This window comes from Heterodontus francisci, chromosome 18, assembly GCF_036365525.1.
Source record: "Heterodontus francisci isolate sHetFra1 chromosome 18, sHetFra1.hap1, whole genome shotgun sequence".
Taxonomy (NCBI): Eukaryota; Metazoa; Chordata; class Chondrichthyes; order Heterodontiformes; family Heterodontidae; genus Heterodontus; species Heterodontus francisci.
Genome location: NC_090388.1, coordinates 47,674,398 through 47,694,180, shown reverse-complemented (window position 1 = coordinate 47,694,180; position 19,783 = coordinate 47,674,398). Strand labels below are relative to the sequence as shown.

At 43.6% G+C, this 19,783-nt stretch overlaps 1 protein-coding gene across 1 annotated transcript in view; it reads left to right on the top strand.

Moving 5' to 3' along the window:
- The window catches only part of LOC137379859 (protein FAM180A), a 63,679-nt gene that overhangs the window by 40,911 nt on the left and 2,985 nt on the right, over positions 1 to 19,783 (top strand). The window contains exon 2 of the mRNA XM_068051251.1: positions 14,065 to 14,168. Within this exon, the coding sequence (XP_067907352.1) occupies positions 14,065 to 14,168 (104 nt within the window). The remainder of the gene's footprint in view (positions 1 to 14,064; positions 14,169 to 19,783) is intronic.

The window sequence follows — 19,783 nt, the reverse complement described above, 5'->3', positions numbered from 1 at the left end:
ACTTTGGCTGAGGTGGAGATAGGAGAAGTGTTCCCCAAAGACCCTTGGTGGCTACAGCCATCTACTCAGAGTCCCCTCCTCCTCCTCCTTCTGCACAGAGCTTCCCCTCTCAGCTGCCTGTGCTACATTTCCAAGTCATGCTGCAGCCCAAGGGATACTGCAACTATAGTCCCCATTACTGAAGCAGGCTTTCTCCTGACAAGTCCTCCAAATCCTATGACCTCCTTATCAACATCCAGCACCACTCCCTTGTAAATATAAAAGGTTTGCAAAACTCCTCCAGTAACACTCAACACAGCCCTTTCACTAATCTGCACCAGCAAAAGAAAGTCATAAGCACCTCACCTGAAGCTTGCATGGTTTGCCCTTTAAATAGTGCTGGTCAGGTGGCAGGGGATTCCCCCATGCAGCTATCAGGCTAGAAGTGATTAAGAAAGAGCGTTAGCTGGACCTGCACTGTCCAAAATGGCAGATCATATGCCAAATCAACTTTTGAGGTTGTTTGATGTCACAATTAGTCCACCCTGCATGCTTCTGGCACACACACAGAACACCTGCGCTAGAACCCTTACAGTTAGGGTGCACCGTGCAAGCCTCGCCAGAAGTGACTGTAAGCCCTCCAGCCTGCATTTTATAAATTTTGGTTTCTGTAGCATTGGCACCAGTGGCACTATGGAGCCGAATTTCACGGCCAATTGTTTCTCTCCAGTCCCATCCATTCATGACTAATAAATAAAGTATTTCTCATTACTTTCCTCTCCAGAGTACTTAATTGACTTGTGACAACTGGACTTCTGAGAGAGAGCTCTAGCCATTTCTGTTAATGCTAAAAAGTTTGCAATGAATCTTTCCACGACAATAGTACATGGATTATATTTAATCATAGAATCATAGAATGGTTACAGCACAGAAGGAGGCCATTTAACCTGTCGTGTTCGTGCTGGCTCTCTGCAAGAGCAACTCACCTAGTCCCACTTTCCCCACCTTTTCCCCATTGACCTGCAAAGTTTTTCTCTTCAGATAATTACCCAATTCCCTTTTGAAATCGGCCTCCACCACACTCTCAGACAATGCATTCCAGATCCTAACCACTCGCTGTGTGAAATTTTTTTCCTCGTGCCACTGTTGCTTCTTTCACCAATCACCTTAAATCAGTGTCCTCTGGTTCTCAATCCTTCTGCCAACAGGAATAGTTTCTATTTACTCTGTCCAGACTCCTCATGATTTTGAACACCTCTATCAAATTCCTCAATCTTCTCTTCTCCAAGGAGAACAGCACCAGCTTCTCCAAACTGTGCACGTAACTGAAGTTCTTCAACCCTGGAACCATTCTTGTGAATCTTTTCAGTACCTTCTCTAATGCCGTCATATCCTTCCTAAAGATTGGCACCCAGAACTGGACGCAATACTCCAGTTGCAGCTTAACCAGTGTTTTATACAGGTTTATCATTACTTCCTTGCTTTTGTACTCTATGCTCCTAGATATAAAGCCCAGGATCCTGTATGCTTTATTAACCATTTTCTCAACCTGCCCTGCCACCTTCAATGATTTATACACATATACCCCCAGGTCGCTCTGCTCCTGCAACCCTTTTGCCTCTCCTCGTTCTTCCTACCAAAATGAATCATTTCCCACTTCTCTGCATTAAATTTCATCTGCCACTTGTCTGCCCATTCCACCAGCCTATGGCCTCTTGAATTTTATCACTCTCCTCCTCACAGCTCACAATACTTCCAAGTTTTGTGTCATCTGCAAATTTTGAAATTGTGTCCTGTACATCCAAGTCCAGGTCACTAATATATATCAAGAAAAGCAGTGCTCCTAACACCGGCCCCTGGGAACCCCTCTATGTACCTTTCTCCAGTCTGAAAAACAACTGTTCAACACTACTGTCTTTTGCTTGTCATCCAACTAATTTTGTATCCGCGCTGCTACAGTCCTTTTTATTCCATTGGTTCTAACTTTGCTGATAATGTGGCATGTGGCATTTTATCGAATGGCTTGGACAGACCATATACACCACATCAACCGCATTACCGTCATCAACACCCTCTGTCACCTCATCAAAAAACTCAAGCAAGTTAAACATGATTTGCCCTTAACAAATCTGTGCTGGTTCTCCTTAATTAATCCACATTTGTCCAAGTGACTCTTAATTTTGTTCTAAATTATCATTTCTAAAAGCTTTCCCACCATCAAGGATAAACTGACATTCAATGCTATCCAGCACCATGTTAGACAAATCCTTATGAAAGACAAGCATGAAAATATTCTGATAGGTGACCAAATTGTGATAAACATCAGCCTCATTTGGTGGTAATTCTGGCAAACAACTGCTACTCCAGTTCTTGGCAGCTGGTGAAAGGAAATTCTTTCTAGTTTACAGACTGGTTTTGTTGGCTGAGGGATAAAGACTTCAATAAGTGTTTCCAGGTCTGGTGCACCCACCTTCATAGTTTTAGCAAAGCAAGGCTATAAGAAAGTGCAAGCCAGGAAAAGATCCGAGGCTGGGGTGAGTGGTATGAATCTCACACAGGTTCTGTTGCACTTCTGCTGTAACTTCGGTAGATCAGCTGCTGAAACCTTGGAAAAACAAATATTGTTTTTGAGGTTTCTGCAGCTGTTTCATTGAAATTACAGCAGATGACCAGGGGAACTCCCACAGAAATTCAACCCCTCTATCTACCAGGTCCTAGATACTGATATCCTGCCATAACCCACCAGACCTCCAAAACACAGCATTCATAGGATTAGGGAATGTAGTAAGTTATAGACTATCCTTTCACCTTCAGAATCTGTTCACTTCCAGCCCAAACACAATAGAGTAGATTCTGAGTTGACTTCTCACAGGTGCAGGAAGCAATTGAGGAAGCTCACAAGACAGTCAAAGCCCCATATTAATCCTTTTCTACTTATATGAACAGACAGAGATTTTATTCTATTCATATGTTAATCGTGAGTGTTGCCAATTATCTGATCCCTCATATCAATACCAGATATGCAGGGAGTTGCCACGACTCTTTAATAATATAACAACCCGCCATTCCAGCCCTCAAGGCTGTGTGTCAGTGTGGTTGATTAGTAACAAAAGCAAAATACTTTGGATGCTGGAAATCTGAAATCAATTGGTAAGCAGGGATTTTCCATCCACTCATAGCTGATAGCTCCAATGAGGCTCCTATAGTCTTGGTCACCTATCACCCCATGTGCTTGCTCACCTACATTGGCTCCTAGTCCAGCAACATCTTGATTTTAAAATTCTCAACCTTGTTTTCAAATCTCTCCATGGCTACGCCCCTTAATATATCTGTAACCATCTCCAGCCATAGAACCCTCAGAGATGTCTGCATTTCTGGGCTAATTCCGGGCTCTTGATATCCCAGATTTTAATCACTCCACCATTGGTGGCTGCGCCATTAGCTGCCAGGCTCTAAGCTCTGGAATTCCCTCCTTATACCTCTCCACTGCTCTACCTCTCTCTCCTTTTAATCCGACAGTGTGCATCTTTTCTCCTTGGCCCAGAAGTTAACCTGATTGACAGTCTTGGCATCCAGTCGGGAGGAGAGGTCTCTGGAGCAGACCAGGGTGTACAGTTGGGGGGAGGGGGTAATTGGATAGGGTGGTGTCCAATCCTGGGAATCCATGCAATCACAAGTGTGATAGAGCAGACAATAAGCATTCTAAAGTCTTGTTTTTGGTGCCTGGATAAATCTGGTGTGTTCCTGTATTAAAGTCCAGCTAGAGTCTGCAGAATCATTTTAGCATGTTATGTGCTTCGCAACATTGTCATGAAGAGACACTTGTGCTTCCAGAACATGACAGTGATGATAACAAGGAGAGAAAGCAACTGCAGCCCCACAGCATGAGGAAGCTGCTGAGCAAAGAGAGGAAGTAGAACAGTAGTACCTTCAGACAGCTATCAGAGTGAGGACAGCACAATAGCCAGATACTTTCAAAAAATAAAGGTTGACTCTCCAAAATAAAGTCACTTCATACCTACCTGTTCTCCCCCTAACACCCTCACAAAGTCCCTCACTTTCTAAAACTTCTGCCAGGTTCCTAAATAAGACAGAAGTCCTGCCAGTACCCAATTCCCAAAAAGAGAAAGCATACACAGAAATGAACAAAGAACTCAAGTTGTGCTGACAGACCAACATATTCTCTAAAAAGTGCCAAAAATTCCACTGAACCGATCTACAACTACTTCTTAACATCATGTCCTGGCTAACTTATTTGCTTGTGCTTTTAATCTATTACTTTCCTATAATTCCTGAGTGAGATGGAGTTGAGTGATGGGTAGCTGGGAGAGTCACCTTAGAGAGGGAGGTAACTTACATATGAGCACCTCATGGGAAAGTATTGGAGAGGGCCTTAAGGAAGCAGGCTCACTGTCACTCTCTGGAGAGACAGTGACACCTCAACCCAATCCTTGCAGTCCACTGATGTACATACAAACACTGGATCAGTTTCATTTAAGCATAGCACATGGTGATATGATTTGCTTTATTATCAATGCAGTGTAATCCTTCTGTGGGACGATTTACTACACTTGTGTTATAATGGATGGGTGGGTGCGGAGACACCCCAAATATTCTTGGTGCCTGTTACGACCAGGTGAGAAAGAGGTCTAGGGTTCCCCTTCAGCCTTCACCTGGTCTTACTGTAACAGGGTATTATTTTTAAACACACTGTGCTTTAGCTCCCCCTTGGTGAATCCCTGTTCACCGCTTTCCAGTTATAAGGCAAAGAAATGAGCACAAACAAGCTTTCTTAGGTTTAAAGAAGAACGGTGAAATTTTATTAAACTTTAACTCTAATTCGGTTGACCCCTACGGATACACGACATGTCCACGCTAGTATGCATACGCGATGCACACATGCAAATAGAGACAGAAAAGATCAGAAGAAAAATAAAGTGGAAAGGTTTGAGGCAATATCTGAAGAGTTTTTGTTACGGGTCTTTGAGCTCATTGTAGGGTCCTTGTTTGTTGGTAGATCTTGCTTTTCGTTGGGGCCCTGTATTCTTCTTAAACCTTGTTCACTGTAGGAGACTTTTCTCTCTCGGGGTTCATGTGTCTTCAGTTGGTTTTCGGTGTTCCATAAGAAAGAGATGGGAGCAGACAGGACAGGAGGGGAAGTCTGCTTCAGTCCAGGAGCATTCAGCTTTCTGCCAGTTCAAACACTGTCTCTACAATTTAAAACTCCCCCCAGTTGGCCAGCAGGGTAGTCATGTGACTGACTGGTATACCCACTTCTGGCTTTGATTGAATTGGAGCAGGGAATAGTTCCTTTGTCTACAAGCACAGTCTGTTAATATGCAAAAATGTCTTTCCAGCCAGAGGCCTGGCAACCCCTTGTAACAGGCCTTCTCTTCTTCCTCGCAACAATTTGAAATTTAATGTCCATGTGGCGAAATTAATGTGCCTCATTCTTGGCAGGTATGGGGCCTGCATGACAGTGCCCAAGAATTCTTTATTCGGCTCTGCCTCTCTCCTCCACTTCCCTTGCTTTTTGCCCATTTGTCCTGTTTGGCTCTGCAACTGTGGATTGAGTAAGAGGCAGCATGATAAGGACGTTAGTGAGTGATGTGTTAGAAGCAACCAAATCGAACTGAGGCTGAGACAGCTTTTGGTGAGTACGCTGTCCTTTGCTCTTCTGTCCTGAGATTGGTGTTCCATTTCATTGCTGGAGTGATCTGCATCAACCACGCAGTATGGGAGTGCTTGACCAGGGCAGTATAGAGGGAGCTTCATTCTGTATAATGAAATATAAACCTATAAACCCAAAATGAGAGTGACCGAAATGGCAATATAACCTATGCTATTCTTTAGTGCAGTCCCCCTTGCTTTGGGTACAGTTCCTTCCAGAGGAAACAGTAAGTCCTATTTTTTTATACTGGATTTGGGAAAGTGCCAGATATTCACTCCTGCTCTACGCTGAATTATCTCATTTCAGACAGGACATTAATGAGAATGGTACAATTGGTTAAGGTAGGAAATAAGTATTTAAGATTATGTTTCATTCCCAATCAATGACTCCTGCTGAAATTATGCAGGCCTCTAATTGTGGGGGTGAGATGAGGACAAAATTGTCTTCACTTCATTTACATTTAATATGTAAATTAGGTGCTTAATGCCTGTGAAAGAACCCCTTTCAGAAATGACTTCACTATGAGTTGGCCAGGTGTCAGGTCTGCTGCTCTCAGGCCCCCCATTGCTGCCAATAAAAGATAAGTATGAAGTGCATTTCAAATAAAATATTACATACCCACCAAAGTTCCTTCAAAAATAAAAGCAAACTGCTGCGGATGCTGGAAATGTGAAATAAAAACAGAAAGTCCTGCAAATACACAGCAAGGCTGACAGCATCTGTGGAGAGAGAAACAGAGCTAATGGGCTGAATTTTTCTTCAAAAACGGCATGGCGCATGCATGAGTTGTGCGCTGCGGAGCCACCATGATATTTCGCGCGGCGGCTCATATAAATGGAGGGGGCGGATCACCTGACCCTGATGATGTAGAGGAGGCGGGCTCTCCATTCCCAGCAATGGTGTCCGGTGCCACCACGCAGGCGCCAGCGCCATTTTTAAAGGGCTGTAAGCCCTTCCGATTCATTTCAATTTTTAAAGGTACAGGTTGGGAAAAATTAAAATTGAAATTAAAACTTTATTATCAGTTTCAATCCCCTCTCTCAGCCTCCCCCCCCATGAGTAATCAATATCTAAATAGCCCTTTCCAGCCAAAAAAGTTAAAATTTCAAATCTGACCTCTCCTCCCCTGAACTTTCTCTATTTTAACCTTCAACCCCTTCCCACAATCCCCTCCACTTATCGCGTAAATTTTTGCCATTCCCCCGCCTCCCCCCGCCCTGAAAACTTCACTCCTCCCCCTCCCCACCAGTGTTCCGCCTCAGATTTCCGAACGGAGATCCGAAGGCACGGGACTTCCAGCAACTGGCCGGAATATCGACATGAGATGGCTGTCGTGAGGAGGTAAGTAATTATGCTTTCATTAACATTTATTTAAATATTTAAATTAAGTTTTTGTTGCCGAGCGGTAGGGTTGAGGGCGGGCGCACCACGAGGCCTCACCACTGCCGTAAAATGGGGTGGGGCCTTCTGGGCGTCGAAGCCGGTGGCGGGCCTCTCCCGAAGCTATTTTATGGGCCCCCCGCCACGACCCCCGATGTCGGGGGGCTGGTAAAATCCAGCCCAATGTTTCAGGTCTGTGACCTTTCATCAGAACTGGCAAAAGTTAGAAATGTAATAGGTTTTGAGCAAATGAAAGGGAGGAGCAGGAGGGAAAGAGGGACAAAAGGGAAGGTGTGTGATAGGGCAGAGGGCAAGAGAGATTAAATGGTTGAGATGTCATGGAATAAAAGGCAAAGGGAGTGCTAATAGTTGTAGTCAAAGACAAAGCATTAGTCCAGAGAGAGTGAGAATGGCAGAATAGTGAACAGCTCTGTCCAAAAGCAAAAACATGAAAAAAAAGTTTAAAATAGGCACATGGTTAAAAAAATAAATAAATAAATGATATAAAAAGGGAGTCATGCTCTGAAATTGCTGAACTCAATGTTGAGTCCAGAAAGCTGTGGACTACCAATAGGAAGATGAGGGGCTGTTCCTCAAGCTTATGTTAAGATTAATTAGAAAACTGCAGCAGGCCAAGGACAGAAATGTGGATGTGTGAGCCGGGTGGTGAATTAAAACAGCAAGCAACCAAAAGCTCAGGGTCATGCTTGCGGACCAAGCAGAAATGTTCTATGAAGCGGTCATCCAACCTGCATTTGGACTCCCCAGTGTAGAGGAGACCACATTGTGAGCAGCGTATAAAGTATACTAAATTGAAAGATGTATAAACGAATCACTGCTTCACCTGGAAGGAGTGTTTGGGTCCTTGGATGGTGAGGAGAGAGGATGTAAAAGGGCAGGTGTTACACCTGCTGTGATTACATGACAGGATGCCGTGGGAAGGGGACGAGGTGTGGAGTGATGGAGGAGTGGATTAGAGTGTCGCAGAGGGAACAGTCCCTTTGGAAAGCAGACAGGAGAGGGGACATGAGGGGAAGATGTGTTTGGTGGTGGCATCATGCTAAAGGTGGCAGAAATGGCAGAGGAAGATCTTTTGGATGTCAAGGCTGGTGGGGTGGAAAGTGAGGACAAGGGGATCTCTGTTGCGGCTCTGGGGCTGGGCAGGGGTGAGGGCAGAAGTGCGGGAAATGAGTTGGACATGGTCAAGGGCCCTGTCAACCACAGTCAAGTGAAATCCTCGGTTGATGATAAAGGAAAACATATCAGAAGATCTGTTGTGGAAGGCTGCATCAACAGAACAGATGCATCGGATACAGAGAAACTGGGAGAATGGAATGAAGTCCTTATAGGAGGCATGGTGTTAGGAGTGTAGTCGAGGTACTGTGTGAGTCGGTGGGTTTATAATGAATATTAGTAGACAGCCTATCCCCAGAAATGGAGTCAGAGAAGTCAAGGAAGGGAAGGAAAGTGTCAGAGATGGACCATGTGAAGGTAAGAGGAGGGTGGAAATTGGAAGCAAATTTGATTAAGTTTTCCATTTCGGGGCGAGAGCAGGAAGCAGCACCGATACAATCATCAATATACCGGAAAATAGTTTGGGGGAGGGGTCCTGAGTGTGACTGGAACAAGGAATGTTCAACATACCCCACAAAAAGACAGGCATAACTGGGACCCATGTGGGTACCCATAACAAAACCTTTAATTTGGAGGAAGTGAGTGGAGTTGAAGGAGAAGTTGTTCAATATAAGAACAAGTTCAGCCAGGCAGAGGAGGGTGGTGGTGGATGCGGACTGGTTGGGCTTCTGTTCAAGGAAGAAGCGGAGAATGCTCAGATGAACCATCACCTCACTTCTGGAATTCAGCTCTTTTGACCATGTTTGGACTAAGGCAGTAATGATGCCTGGAGCTGAGTGGCCCTGGTGTAACCTAAACTGAGCATCAGTGAGCAAGTTATTGCTGTGAAAGTGTGGCTTGAGAGTGCTGTCAATGACACCTTCCATCTCTTTGTTGATGATTGAGAGCAGACTGATGCGGTAATTGGTTGGATTGGATTTGTCCTGCTTTTTGTGGACAGGACATACCTGGGCAATTTTACACATTTAGAATTAGAATTAGAATTAGAATTAGAACATTACAGCGCAGTACAGGCCCTTCGGCCCTCGATGTTGCGCCGACCTGTGAAACCATCTGACCTACACTATTCCATTTTCATCCATATGTCTATCCAATGACCACTTAAATGCCCTTAAAGTTGGCAAATCTACTACTGCTGCAGGCAGTTCTACGCCCTTACTACTCTCTGAGTAAAGAAACTACCTCTCACATCTGTCCTATATCTATCACCCCTCAACTTGAAGCTATGTCCCCTCGTGTTTGCCATCACCATCCGAGGAAAAAGACGCTCACTATCCACCCTATCTAACCCTCTGATTATCTTATATGTCTCTATTAAGTCACCTCTCCTCCTCCTTCTCTCCAACGAAAACAACCTCAAGTCCCTCAGCCTTTCCTCATAAGACCTTCCCTCCATACCAGGCAACATCCTAGTAAATCTCCTTTGCACCCTTTCCAAAGCTTCCACATCCTTCCTATAATGCGGTGACCAGAACTGCACGCAATACTCCAGGTGCGGTCTCACCAGAGTTTTGTACAGCTGCAGCATGACCTCATGGCTCCGAAACTCGATCCCCCTACTAATAAAAGCTAACACACCATATGCCTTCTTAACAGCCCTATTAACCTGGGTAGCAACCTTCAGGGATTTATGCACCTGGACACCAAGATCTCTCTGTTCATCTACACTACCAAGAATCTTCCCATTAACCCAGTACTCTGCATTCCTGTTACTCCTTCCAAAGTGAATCACCTCACACTTTTCCGCATTAAACTCCATTTGCCATCTCTCAGCCCATTCTCAGGTAGATCTTCTTCTTGTTGCAGGTTGGCTTCACAGGTGGAAATTTCCCTCATGTGCTTCATCCAAATAGCTGTTTGTTATGTATGAACTGAAGCAGTGAGTGTTGGTAGGTTATTTGACCATATACAAACAATCCCAAACCTGTCCTCACCTGACTCCCATGTATTCACATTTCCAGCAGGGGGCAATGGATTCTAATCAAGGACAGGGACCCTGGCCACTCTCCCCTTCCTGATTCAGGATACTCAGGCTAATAGTAACATCCCTAATACTAAAGTCAGCCGCTCAATACAGACCAGAGAGAGAGCAAACTTGAGACCTTCTAGGTCTGTACAACTTAGTTACTCACTGCCTTAACTAGCTGACTAATTGAGGAGTGTGCAGTAAAAGTAGGTAACTCACGTACATATGCATGCTGATAAGTAACTGAAAAACATAATCAGCACAGAAAAAGTGTAGAATTAAGACATCTTTTGGGCAGATTTTAAAACTGTCAGCATTAATGCAGTTTTTTAAAATTGCTTTGCTGGCACTTAAATGAGTGAAAGCAGATGCTGGAATGTAAGGTATGAAGATATTTCCTTTGGGCATCAATTCCAATTTCTACAGCTCACAGATACCAAAATAAATGCAAATCAATGCTGCTTCTGCTTTTGAAGTAAAGCATAAGCTAATTATCAGTTATATTTGCCACTGAAGTGGGGGATGAAAATTATGAATCCCACTGAGATAGTGCTGGTTGCCTCTTGCTGTCTCAAATGTTAGCTACATCAGGTCACATTGGTTATATCTTCCACATTATAAAATGTGTGTGGGACAAAAGTACTGAAATCACCTCTAGTGGCTGCATTCAAATGGACAAGTAAGGCCAATATAAACTAATGAAGTAAGCAAGAACTGTGTATCTTTAAGGGGTAGTTATGGGAGAAATATTTGTACAAATCTGCATGTATATATGAAAACAGTGGTGTGGAGTTTCCATTTGATTGTGCTGGTTTCTTCGGCACAATTTGGCTGAGATCATCATAAGCAGCGCAAAAGATCACAGAATTTTAAGTGCAATTTGTGCTTGGCTGAACCCAGGTTTCTGTGATCTTGTGCACTAGTTTTAAAAACATCATGTTGGAAGCAGGTCCTGCCCACGTAACTGGCCCAGAGGGTGAATTAATCACCATTGGGAGTTTCCATTAATTGTGTTTGCAGGCCTTCTTGAAGATGTAAAACTTAAGCTGGTCCCAAGGACACTAAAATATACTTTTAAAAGCTATCAAATGTGATTTTTAAAATTTTAATTTACTAAGAAACTGACTACTGTGACTCAATATAACTAGAAAAGAGTTTTATATATTTTTTAAAAGTGAATTTCCATAATTTAAAATAGGGTCCCTACAACACAGGACTACATGCATGCCAAACAGCAGAAGCAGTATTCTATAGACAGAGCTAAGCAATCTCAAAACCAAAGGATCAGATCAAAGATCTGCAGTCCTGTCACATCCAATTGTGAATGGTGGTGGACAATTAAACAAATAACTGGAGGAGGAGGTTCCAAAAACATCATCCTCCTCAATGATGGGAGAGTCCAGCAAAATACAAGGCTGAAGCATTTGCAGCCATCTTCAGTCAGAAGTGCCGAGTGGATGATCCATCTTAGCCTCCTCCTTGAAGTGTCCACCATCATAGATGCCAGTCTTCAGACAATTCGATTCACTCCAGGTGATGTCAAGAAACAGCTGAATGCATTGGATACTGCTAAGGCTATGGGCCCTGACAGCATTCCAGCTGTAGTACCGAAGACTTGTGCTCCAGAGCTAGCCACACCCTTAGCCAAGCTGTTTCAGTCCAGCTACAACCCTGGCATTTACTTGACAATGTGGAAAATTGCCCAAGAATGTTATCTACAAAAAGCAGAACAAAATCCAATCTGGCCAATTACCACCCCATCAGTCTACTCTCGATCATCAGTAAAGTGATGGAAGGTCGCGACAGTGTTATCAAGTGGCACTTGCTTAGCAATAACCTGCTCAGTGACACCCAGTTTGAGTTCTGCCAGGGCTACTCAGCTCCTGACCTCATTACAGCCTTGGTCCAAACATGTTCAAAGAGCTGAATTCCAGAGGTGAGGGGAGAGTGACTGCCTTTGACATCAGGGCAGCATTTGATGGACTGTGTCATAAATGAGTCCTAGCAAAATTGAAATTAATGGAGTCGGGGGAAAACTCTCCATTTGTTAGAGTCATATCAAACACAAAGGAAGATGGTTGTGGTTGTTGGAGGCCAATCATTCCAGCCCCAGGACATCACTACAGGCGTTCCTCAGGGTAGTGTCCTAGGCCCAACCATCTTCAGCTGCTTCATCAATGACCTTCGCTCTGACATAAGGTCAGAAATGGGGATGTTCGCTGATGATTGCACAGTGTTCAGTTCCATTTGCAGCTCCTCAGATGTTTAAGCAGTCTGCCACATTTAGCTACATCTGGATAATTGTCAGTCTTGGGCTGATAAGTGGCAAGTAACATTCACATTACACAAGTGCTAGAAAATAACCATTTTCAACAAGAGAGCATCTAACCGTCTCCCCTTGACATTGAACGGCAATATCATTGCTGAATCCCCCACCATCAACATCCTAGGAGTTATCATTGACTAGAAACAAAAGGTCAGAGGCGGTGAGTAACTCACCTCTGACTCCCCAAAGCCTGTCCACCATCTGTAGTATAAGGGTCTGAAAGGGTTAATGCTTGTGACATTGAGAGTAACAGCTTCCACTGTGATGATGATGTAAGAGATCATATGTGTAGTAAGCTTGGGAGAAGCAAGAAGCATCATGAGTAGCAGAAGCTACACAGGCTTATGAAAAGTTTATATAGTCCATGTAAGTATAATAAATGAGTTATTGTTTACATTTACAATGACTCCAAGATCTCTGTAAACCAAGCTCAACCAAGCATCTAAAATGCTAGCAACAATATACAACACCATCTACAAGGCACAAGTAAGGAATGTCATGGAATCCTCTCCACTTGCCTGGATGGGTGCAGCTCCAACAACACTCAGGAAACTCGACATCATCCAAGACAAAGCAGCCACTTGATTGGCACCCCATCCACCGCCTTAAACATTCAGTCCCTCTACCACCGGTGTACAGTGGCAGCAGTGTGTACCATCCACAAGATGCACTGCAGCAACTTGCTAAGGCTCCTTTGACAGCATCTTCCAAACCTATGGCCTCTACCATCTAGAATGAAAAGGGCAGCAAGCACATGGGAACACCACCACCTGCAAGTTCCCCTCCAAGTCACACACCATCCTGACTTGAAACTATATTGCCGTTCCTTCACTGTCACTGGATCAAAATATGGAACTTCCTTCCTACCAGCACTGTGGGTGTATCTACACCGCACGGACTGCAGTGGTTCAAGAAGGCAGCTCACCACCACCTTCTCAAGCGCAATTGGGAAAGGGCAACAGATGTTGGCATTGCGAGCGATGCTCACATCCCAAGAACGAATAAAAAAAAGGTTATTCAGAGGTGGTGGATTGACATTGTGATTAAAAATGCTTTTTGTTATGGTTAACCTATTTTCAGCTGGTTTAATTAAACTTCACCAGGATCTTACTTTTAAATCAATGAACAAAAACTTTTTAAAGCAAAGTTTTATTGAGAAGAATATGTTTTAAAACACTGACCAGTTGCAGTGGTTCATTTTGCATCTGGTGATATGCAAATGAGTTTGAATGAAAACGCAGTGAAATAAAACTTGTCAAAATAGGCACCATTTTGGGCACAATTGTGCCAGAATCGGCAATTGAGCCCAAAGCAGAAACTGAACCCCAGGATCTGTGACATGATACATACTGTGTGAGAATGTGAGGTGGGTTTCTGGGTAGTGTTTGTGCTACATCAGGCATAAATGCTTTTTGCGTTGTGCGTAGGATACATTATCATCAAGTGTTAATTCATTTATGCCCAGTGTATTTTGCAATTAAAAATGCTGCTTATTCTTTTAATGTTATTCTTGATGTTAATATTGTTGTTGATAGTTTATTTGAGGTGCTTGATTTTGTTACTATTTTATTCTCATTGACAATATTGCCTTTCCTTTCCCTTTTCTAGTTCTCTTCCCATCTGCACAGAGGTTAAAAAGAAATCTAGATTCCAACATTCCTATTAATCCTGTGTTCCAGAAGTCACAAAAGGACGTGGAGCTGCTGTATGAGGTTTCTCTCTCTCTCTCTTTCTCTAACTCCTTTACACTTTTTTTCACTGTTATTGAATGGTTTATCTGATCAGGAGCAAGGCAATTATATGTTAATTAGAGAGCCTAGCCCCAAAACTGCCCAATTCAAACAGTCATTTATCACTTTTTTCTCAAAGATAAGGGTATTTTTGTGATTTTCTGGGTGAAGGAAAGTTGCATCATTAACTGCTCTTGATAATAAGATTTAAAGCGTATGTCTGTGCAGTGGAATTTGATTTGTGACTGGATTGATATACTCTATAGTGCAATGCAGTGCTCTGGGTGGCTGAGGCACAATACAGTTTAACATTCTTTGGATAGATGTGACATTGTACAATGTAGCATTTTGTTCTGGATCAACATGGTGCTTTGCAATGTCTTGAATAGACTGCTCAAAATCAACATGGCACTGTGCAGCATAACATTCTTCACTGGATCACTGCTGTGCTGTACTGTGGAGTGTGCCAAATAATTTTGGACCACTATGGTACTTTGCAGTGTATGAACAACAAACTGCAACTAGCACCACCTCCCCCCCCCGCAAAAAAAAATGAGTACAAAAGAAAAATACAGTCAATTGATCCTTTAAGAGGAAACTTACCCATTACAGATTTGTATACACCAAAGTGTTCCTAAACCATAGAATTAGGAAAGTCCTCATTAGCTTCAGCACTGTGAGGAATATAACCACAAAATAACAACAACTTGCATTTATGTAGTGTTTTTAACATATGAAAAGCTCTATATCCTGGGAGTTACCATTGACCAGAAACTGAACTGGAGTAGCCATAGAAACACCGTGGCTACAAGAGCAAGTCAGAGGCTAGGAATTCTGCAGCGACTAACTCACCTCCTGACTCCCCAGAGCCTGTCCACCAACTACAAGGCACAAGTCAGGACTGTGATGGAATATTCTCCACTTGCCTGGATGGGTGCAGCTCCAGCAACACTCAAGAAGCTTGACACCAGAACAAAGCAGCCCGCTTGATTGGTACCCCATCCATAAACATTCACTCCCTCCACTACCAACGCACAGTGGCAACATTGTGTACCATCTACAAGATGCACTGCAGCAACGCACCAAGGCTCCTTAGACAACTCTTTCCAAACTCGCGACCTCTACCAACTAGAAGGACAATGGCAGCAGATGCATGGGAACACCACCATCTGCAAGTTCCCCTCAAAGCCACACATCATCCCGACTTGGAACTATATCGCCGTTCCTTCACTGTCATTTAGTCAATATCCTGGAACTCCCTTCCTAACAGCACTGTTGGTGTACCTACCCCACATGGACTGCAGTGGTTCAAAAAGGCAGCTCACCACCACCTTCTCAAGGGCAATTATGGATGGGCAATAAATGCTGGCCTAGCCAGTGACGCCCACATCCCATGAATGAATAATAAAAAACCGTAGGTAGGCGATTTACAAGAGTGTAATCAAACAATGGCGATGCATGAATAAACCAGAATAAGAAGGAAAGCAGCATTAACCTTTCATATACAAATTCTCCAATACACACAAAAAAACCAGAAACCCCTCTTGAGCAAGCTATAATTTCAGCACACACTCTCACTGAAAAATAACCACTTAACCAATAAATAGAAGATTATAAAATCTTACTGCGCCCTGTGTAGGCAAAGGGCCCATTAAACATTGGGCAGTATTTGTGATGGGAAAATGAGGTTGAGTGGTTTGGAAGTTTAAGACCTTTGTGTTCTTGATCTGAACACAAAAGTTGAATGGCTCATGTGGTTCACAAAGAACAGAGCTCAGACCAAATGTAGTCAGCTACTTAGATAGAAAGAATTGATCTTGCAGCACCCTCTAGTGAAGCAGTTGGAAAACATGTGGGCCTCACAGTATCCTCTAGTGAATTAGGAATAATGTACTCAGACCTCTTGGTATCTCCGTGAACCTCCCTTTTTCCTAATTGAAAATGGAGGAAATAAGCAGCAGGTTAGTCAGCATCTGTAACTCAACCCAGTACTTTCCTCTCTGTGATTGATGTATCTATTCTTTCTTCCAGCTATTCCCCTATTCCTTCCCAACCCCACTAAAATGTCATCAGTTATCTAGCAATTTTCAATTCTGACAAAGAATTGAACCTTTTCTCATTACAGATTCTGAATGATGTTGTACATAGGCTGTATTTTCTGGTATTATTTTAGATTTCCAGCATTTGCAGTTGTTTTTGTTTAATGTAATATCATTCAGTGATTGGGTACCTCAGACTATTTCCAGTGGTTGGGGGTCAAGAAGGAGGGGCTATTGATATAAGTTCAAATGTAAGTGATTTAGAACAGATGATAGAAGAAACTTCTTCACACAGTTTGGCAAAGCAGCCAAACACAACTGGGGGGCCACCTGAGCACAGGCATACCTAAAAATGAGATGTCAGCCTGGTGAAGCTACAACGCAGGACTACTTGCATGCCAAACAGTGGAAGGAACATGCAATAGAGCTAAGCAATCCCAAAACCAAAGGATCAGATCAAACCTCTGCAGTCCTGCTAATTCCAGTCATGAATGATAGTGGACCATTAAACAACTAATTGGAGGAGGAGGTTCCACAAATATCCCCATCCTCAATGATGGAGGAGCCCAACACATCAGTGCAAAAGACAAGGCCGAAGCATTTGCAACCATCTTCAGCTATAAGTGCCGAGTTGTTGATTCACCTCTGCCTCCTCTTGAGGTCCCCAGCTTCACAGATGTCAATCTTCAGCTAATCCAATTCACTCCACTTAAGAAATGGCTGAAAGCAGTGGACACAGCAAAGGCCCTGACAATGTCCCGGCTATAGTACTGAAGACTTGTGCTACAGAACTAGCTGGACCACTGGCCAAGCTGTTCCAGTACAGCTACAACACTGACACCTACCCGACAATGTGGAAAATTGCCCAGGTATGTCTATCCACAAAAAGCAGGACAAATCCAATTTGGCCAGTTGCAATCACATCAATCTCCTCTCGATCATCAGCAAAGTGATGGAAGGTGTTGTCGACAGTGCTATCAAGTGTCACTTATACAGCAACAACTTGCTTGCTGACGCTCAGTTTGGGTTCCGCCAAGGCCACTCAGCTCCTGACCTTATTACTGCCTTGGTCCAAATGTGTACAAAAGAGCCAAACTCGAGAGGTGAGGTGAGAGTGACTACCCTTGACAACACTGTGTGCAGTTCTGGTCACCTCATTACAGAAAGGATGTAATCGCACCAGAGAGGGTATTGAGGAGATTTATGAGGATGTTGCCAGGACTGGAAAAATGCAGCTGCGAGGAAAGATTGGATAGGCTGGAGTTGTTCTCCTTGGAACAGAGAAGGCTGAGGGGAGATCTGATTGAAATGTATAAAATTTTGAGGGGCCTGGATAGAGTGGAGTAAAGGGTCTATTCACCTTAGCAGAGAAGTCAATGATGAGGGGGCATAGATTTTAAAGTGATTGGTAGAAAAATTAGAGGGAGATGAGGAAAACATTTTTCACCCAGAGGGTGGTGGGGGTCTGGAACTCACTGCCTAAAAGGGTAGTTGAGGCAGAAACCCTCAACTCATTCAAAAGGAATCTGGATATGCACCTCAAATGCCATAATCTGCAGGGCTACAGACCAAATGCTGGAAGGTGGGATTAGAATAGGTGGATGGTTTTTCAGCCAGCACAGACACAATGGGCCGACTGGCCTCTTTCTGTGTCTTAAACCTTCTATGATGCTATGACAGTTTAACAGCAGCTCTATGGCTCTGAGCCATTTTGAGGGTTAAGTAAGTGCCCTGGGCACATCCCCTCCCATGTTCAGGAGCAGAATGCACCCTGAGGCTCCTCAGCTGGTGTGTTTGCTGGAGGCTGAATACCCAGAGGCCTGTCCTGAGGGTTGGAGGTTGCACTCACCTTGGCAGAGCCTACCAGGTCATGGAACCTCTTCCGACACTGGATGCAACTTCTGCAGACCACACTCGTTCTGCTGACTGTCTCAGCTATCTCCATTCAGGCCGGCTTATTCTGGGAAGGTGGCCTCCTCCTGCCACCCTCTGGGAAGAGGACCTCCCTCCTCTCCCTCATGGCCTCCAGGAGAACCTCGAGGTGTGCATCAGGGAATTGAGGGGCTGCCCTGCCCCGGGTTCCAGGCCTCTGACTCACCTGAGACATTCCAATCGCCTCACAGTACAACTTCTTCCAAGCTGAAGTTAGAGCACGCAAATGGCAGCCACAGTAATGGCTGCCGTGGTCAGTTTAAAATGGCACTTTAATAGCCCCGCCTCCATTCCCACCCCCATGGCCGATAATTGGCCATAAAACCTATGCCAATTAGGGGGTGGCCCTGTGAAGCTTGGGGCCGATGACTGCTTCCCTCTGAGGACTGGTTCAGGATCCGGAAAAACCCCTACTTCCGTTTCCCTGCCCCGCGGCAAAAATTTAGCCCTATGTCACCATTCAAAGTTAGATTGGATAAGTGAAGGAAATGAAGGAAAAGGGATTGAAGGGATATGGGATCAGTGTGGGCAATTGTGATTAGAACTATTTGCTGCCACAGACTGGTTGGGTCAAATGCCTGTTTCTCTATTGTAACTTCTGTGTATTATTAAACTTTTAAATGACGTAAACACGCATATAATTACTACTCAGTGGCTTGGCCTCAAACGATAATTTACTTGATAACTGGGTTCCTCACTAGACTCCTCATGAATGACTAAACCCCATAATAATCCTCTCCAGTGATCAGATCTCTCACAGTAAACACTCTTCAATGACTACATTCCTCACACTATCATTACGCTAGTACTTAGTATCTCACAGTCACTATCTCCACTGATCAGGATCCCTCAAACGATTGCTTCTCCAGAAATGGAATTCTCGCACTGACCTTTCTAAAAGACCTTTCCCAAAGTTTCTATTCCGAATGAATAGATCCCTCACAGTAAACATTCTGAATAGTTTTCTCCCTTGCACCTCAATGATTTTGTACATTATAGTAACAGCATGTGATGACCAAAACCTTCATTGTGAACCTTCTCAGTGGCATTTGCCTTCACACCATATTTCAATTTCCCTGCCACAATAGCCTCGCTAAAAATAACCCCCTTCCCCATTACTTGGTCACTCATTTAACCTCTTGGCTATTCTAATTTGCCACAGTGTGCCTCCTTATTGAATAAAACCAGAAAGTACTGAAAATACTCAGCAGGTCTGGCAGCATCTGTGGAGAGAGAAACAGAGTTAATGTTTCAGGTCAATGACCCTTCTTATTGACTGGGTTTCTCACAACTTTGCTGTTCATTGATTAGTTCTTTGACAGTAATTAATTAAGTGGCCCAAGGTAAGAAGATAGCAGGACAATCATACCTCAGCCACCTAAATACACTGAAATCCAAGCTTCATTCCTTTAGATTTATGTCTGGTATTATTAAAATAAAAATTAATTCTTCAAAGTTCAAATGATATCATACATGATTCTCCTGCTTGTTATTCAGTATTTGCCATGATAGCTTTATAGACATTATGTACTCAGGTTTTACAGCCATTTTTAGGTTTATGTTTTTCTGTGTGACCATTTAAGATCCATTTTCATGGTTTGCCTAGATGGAGAGAGGGATATAGCT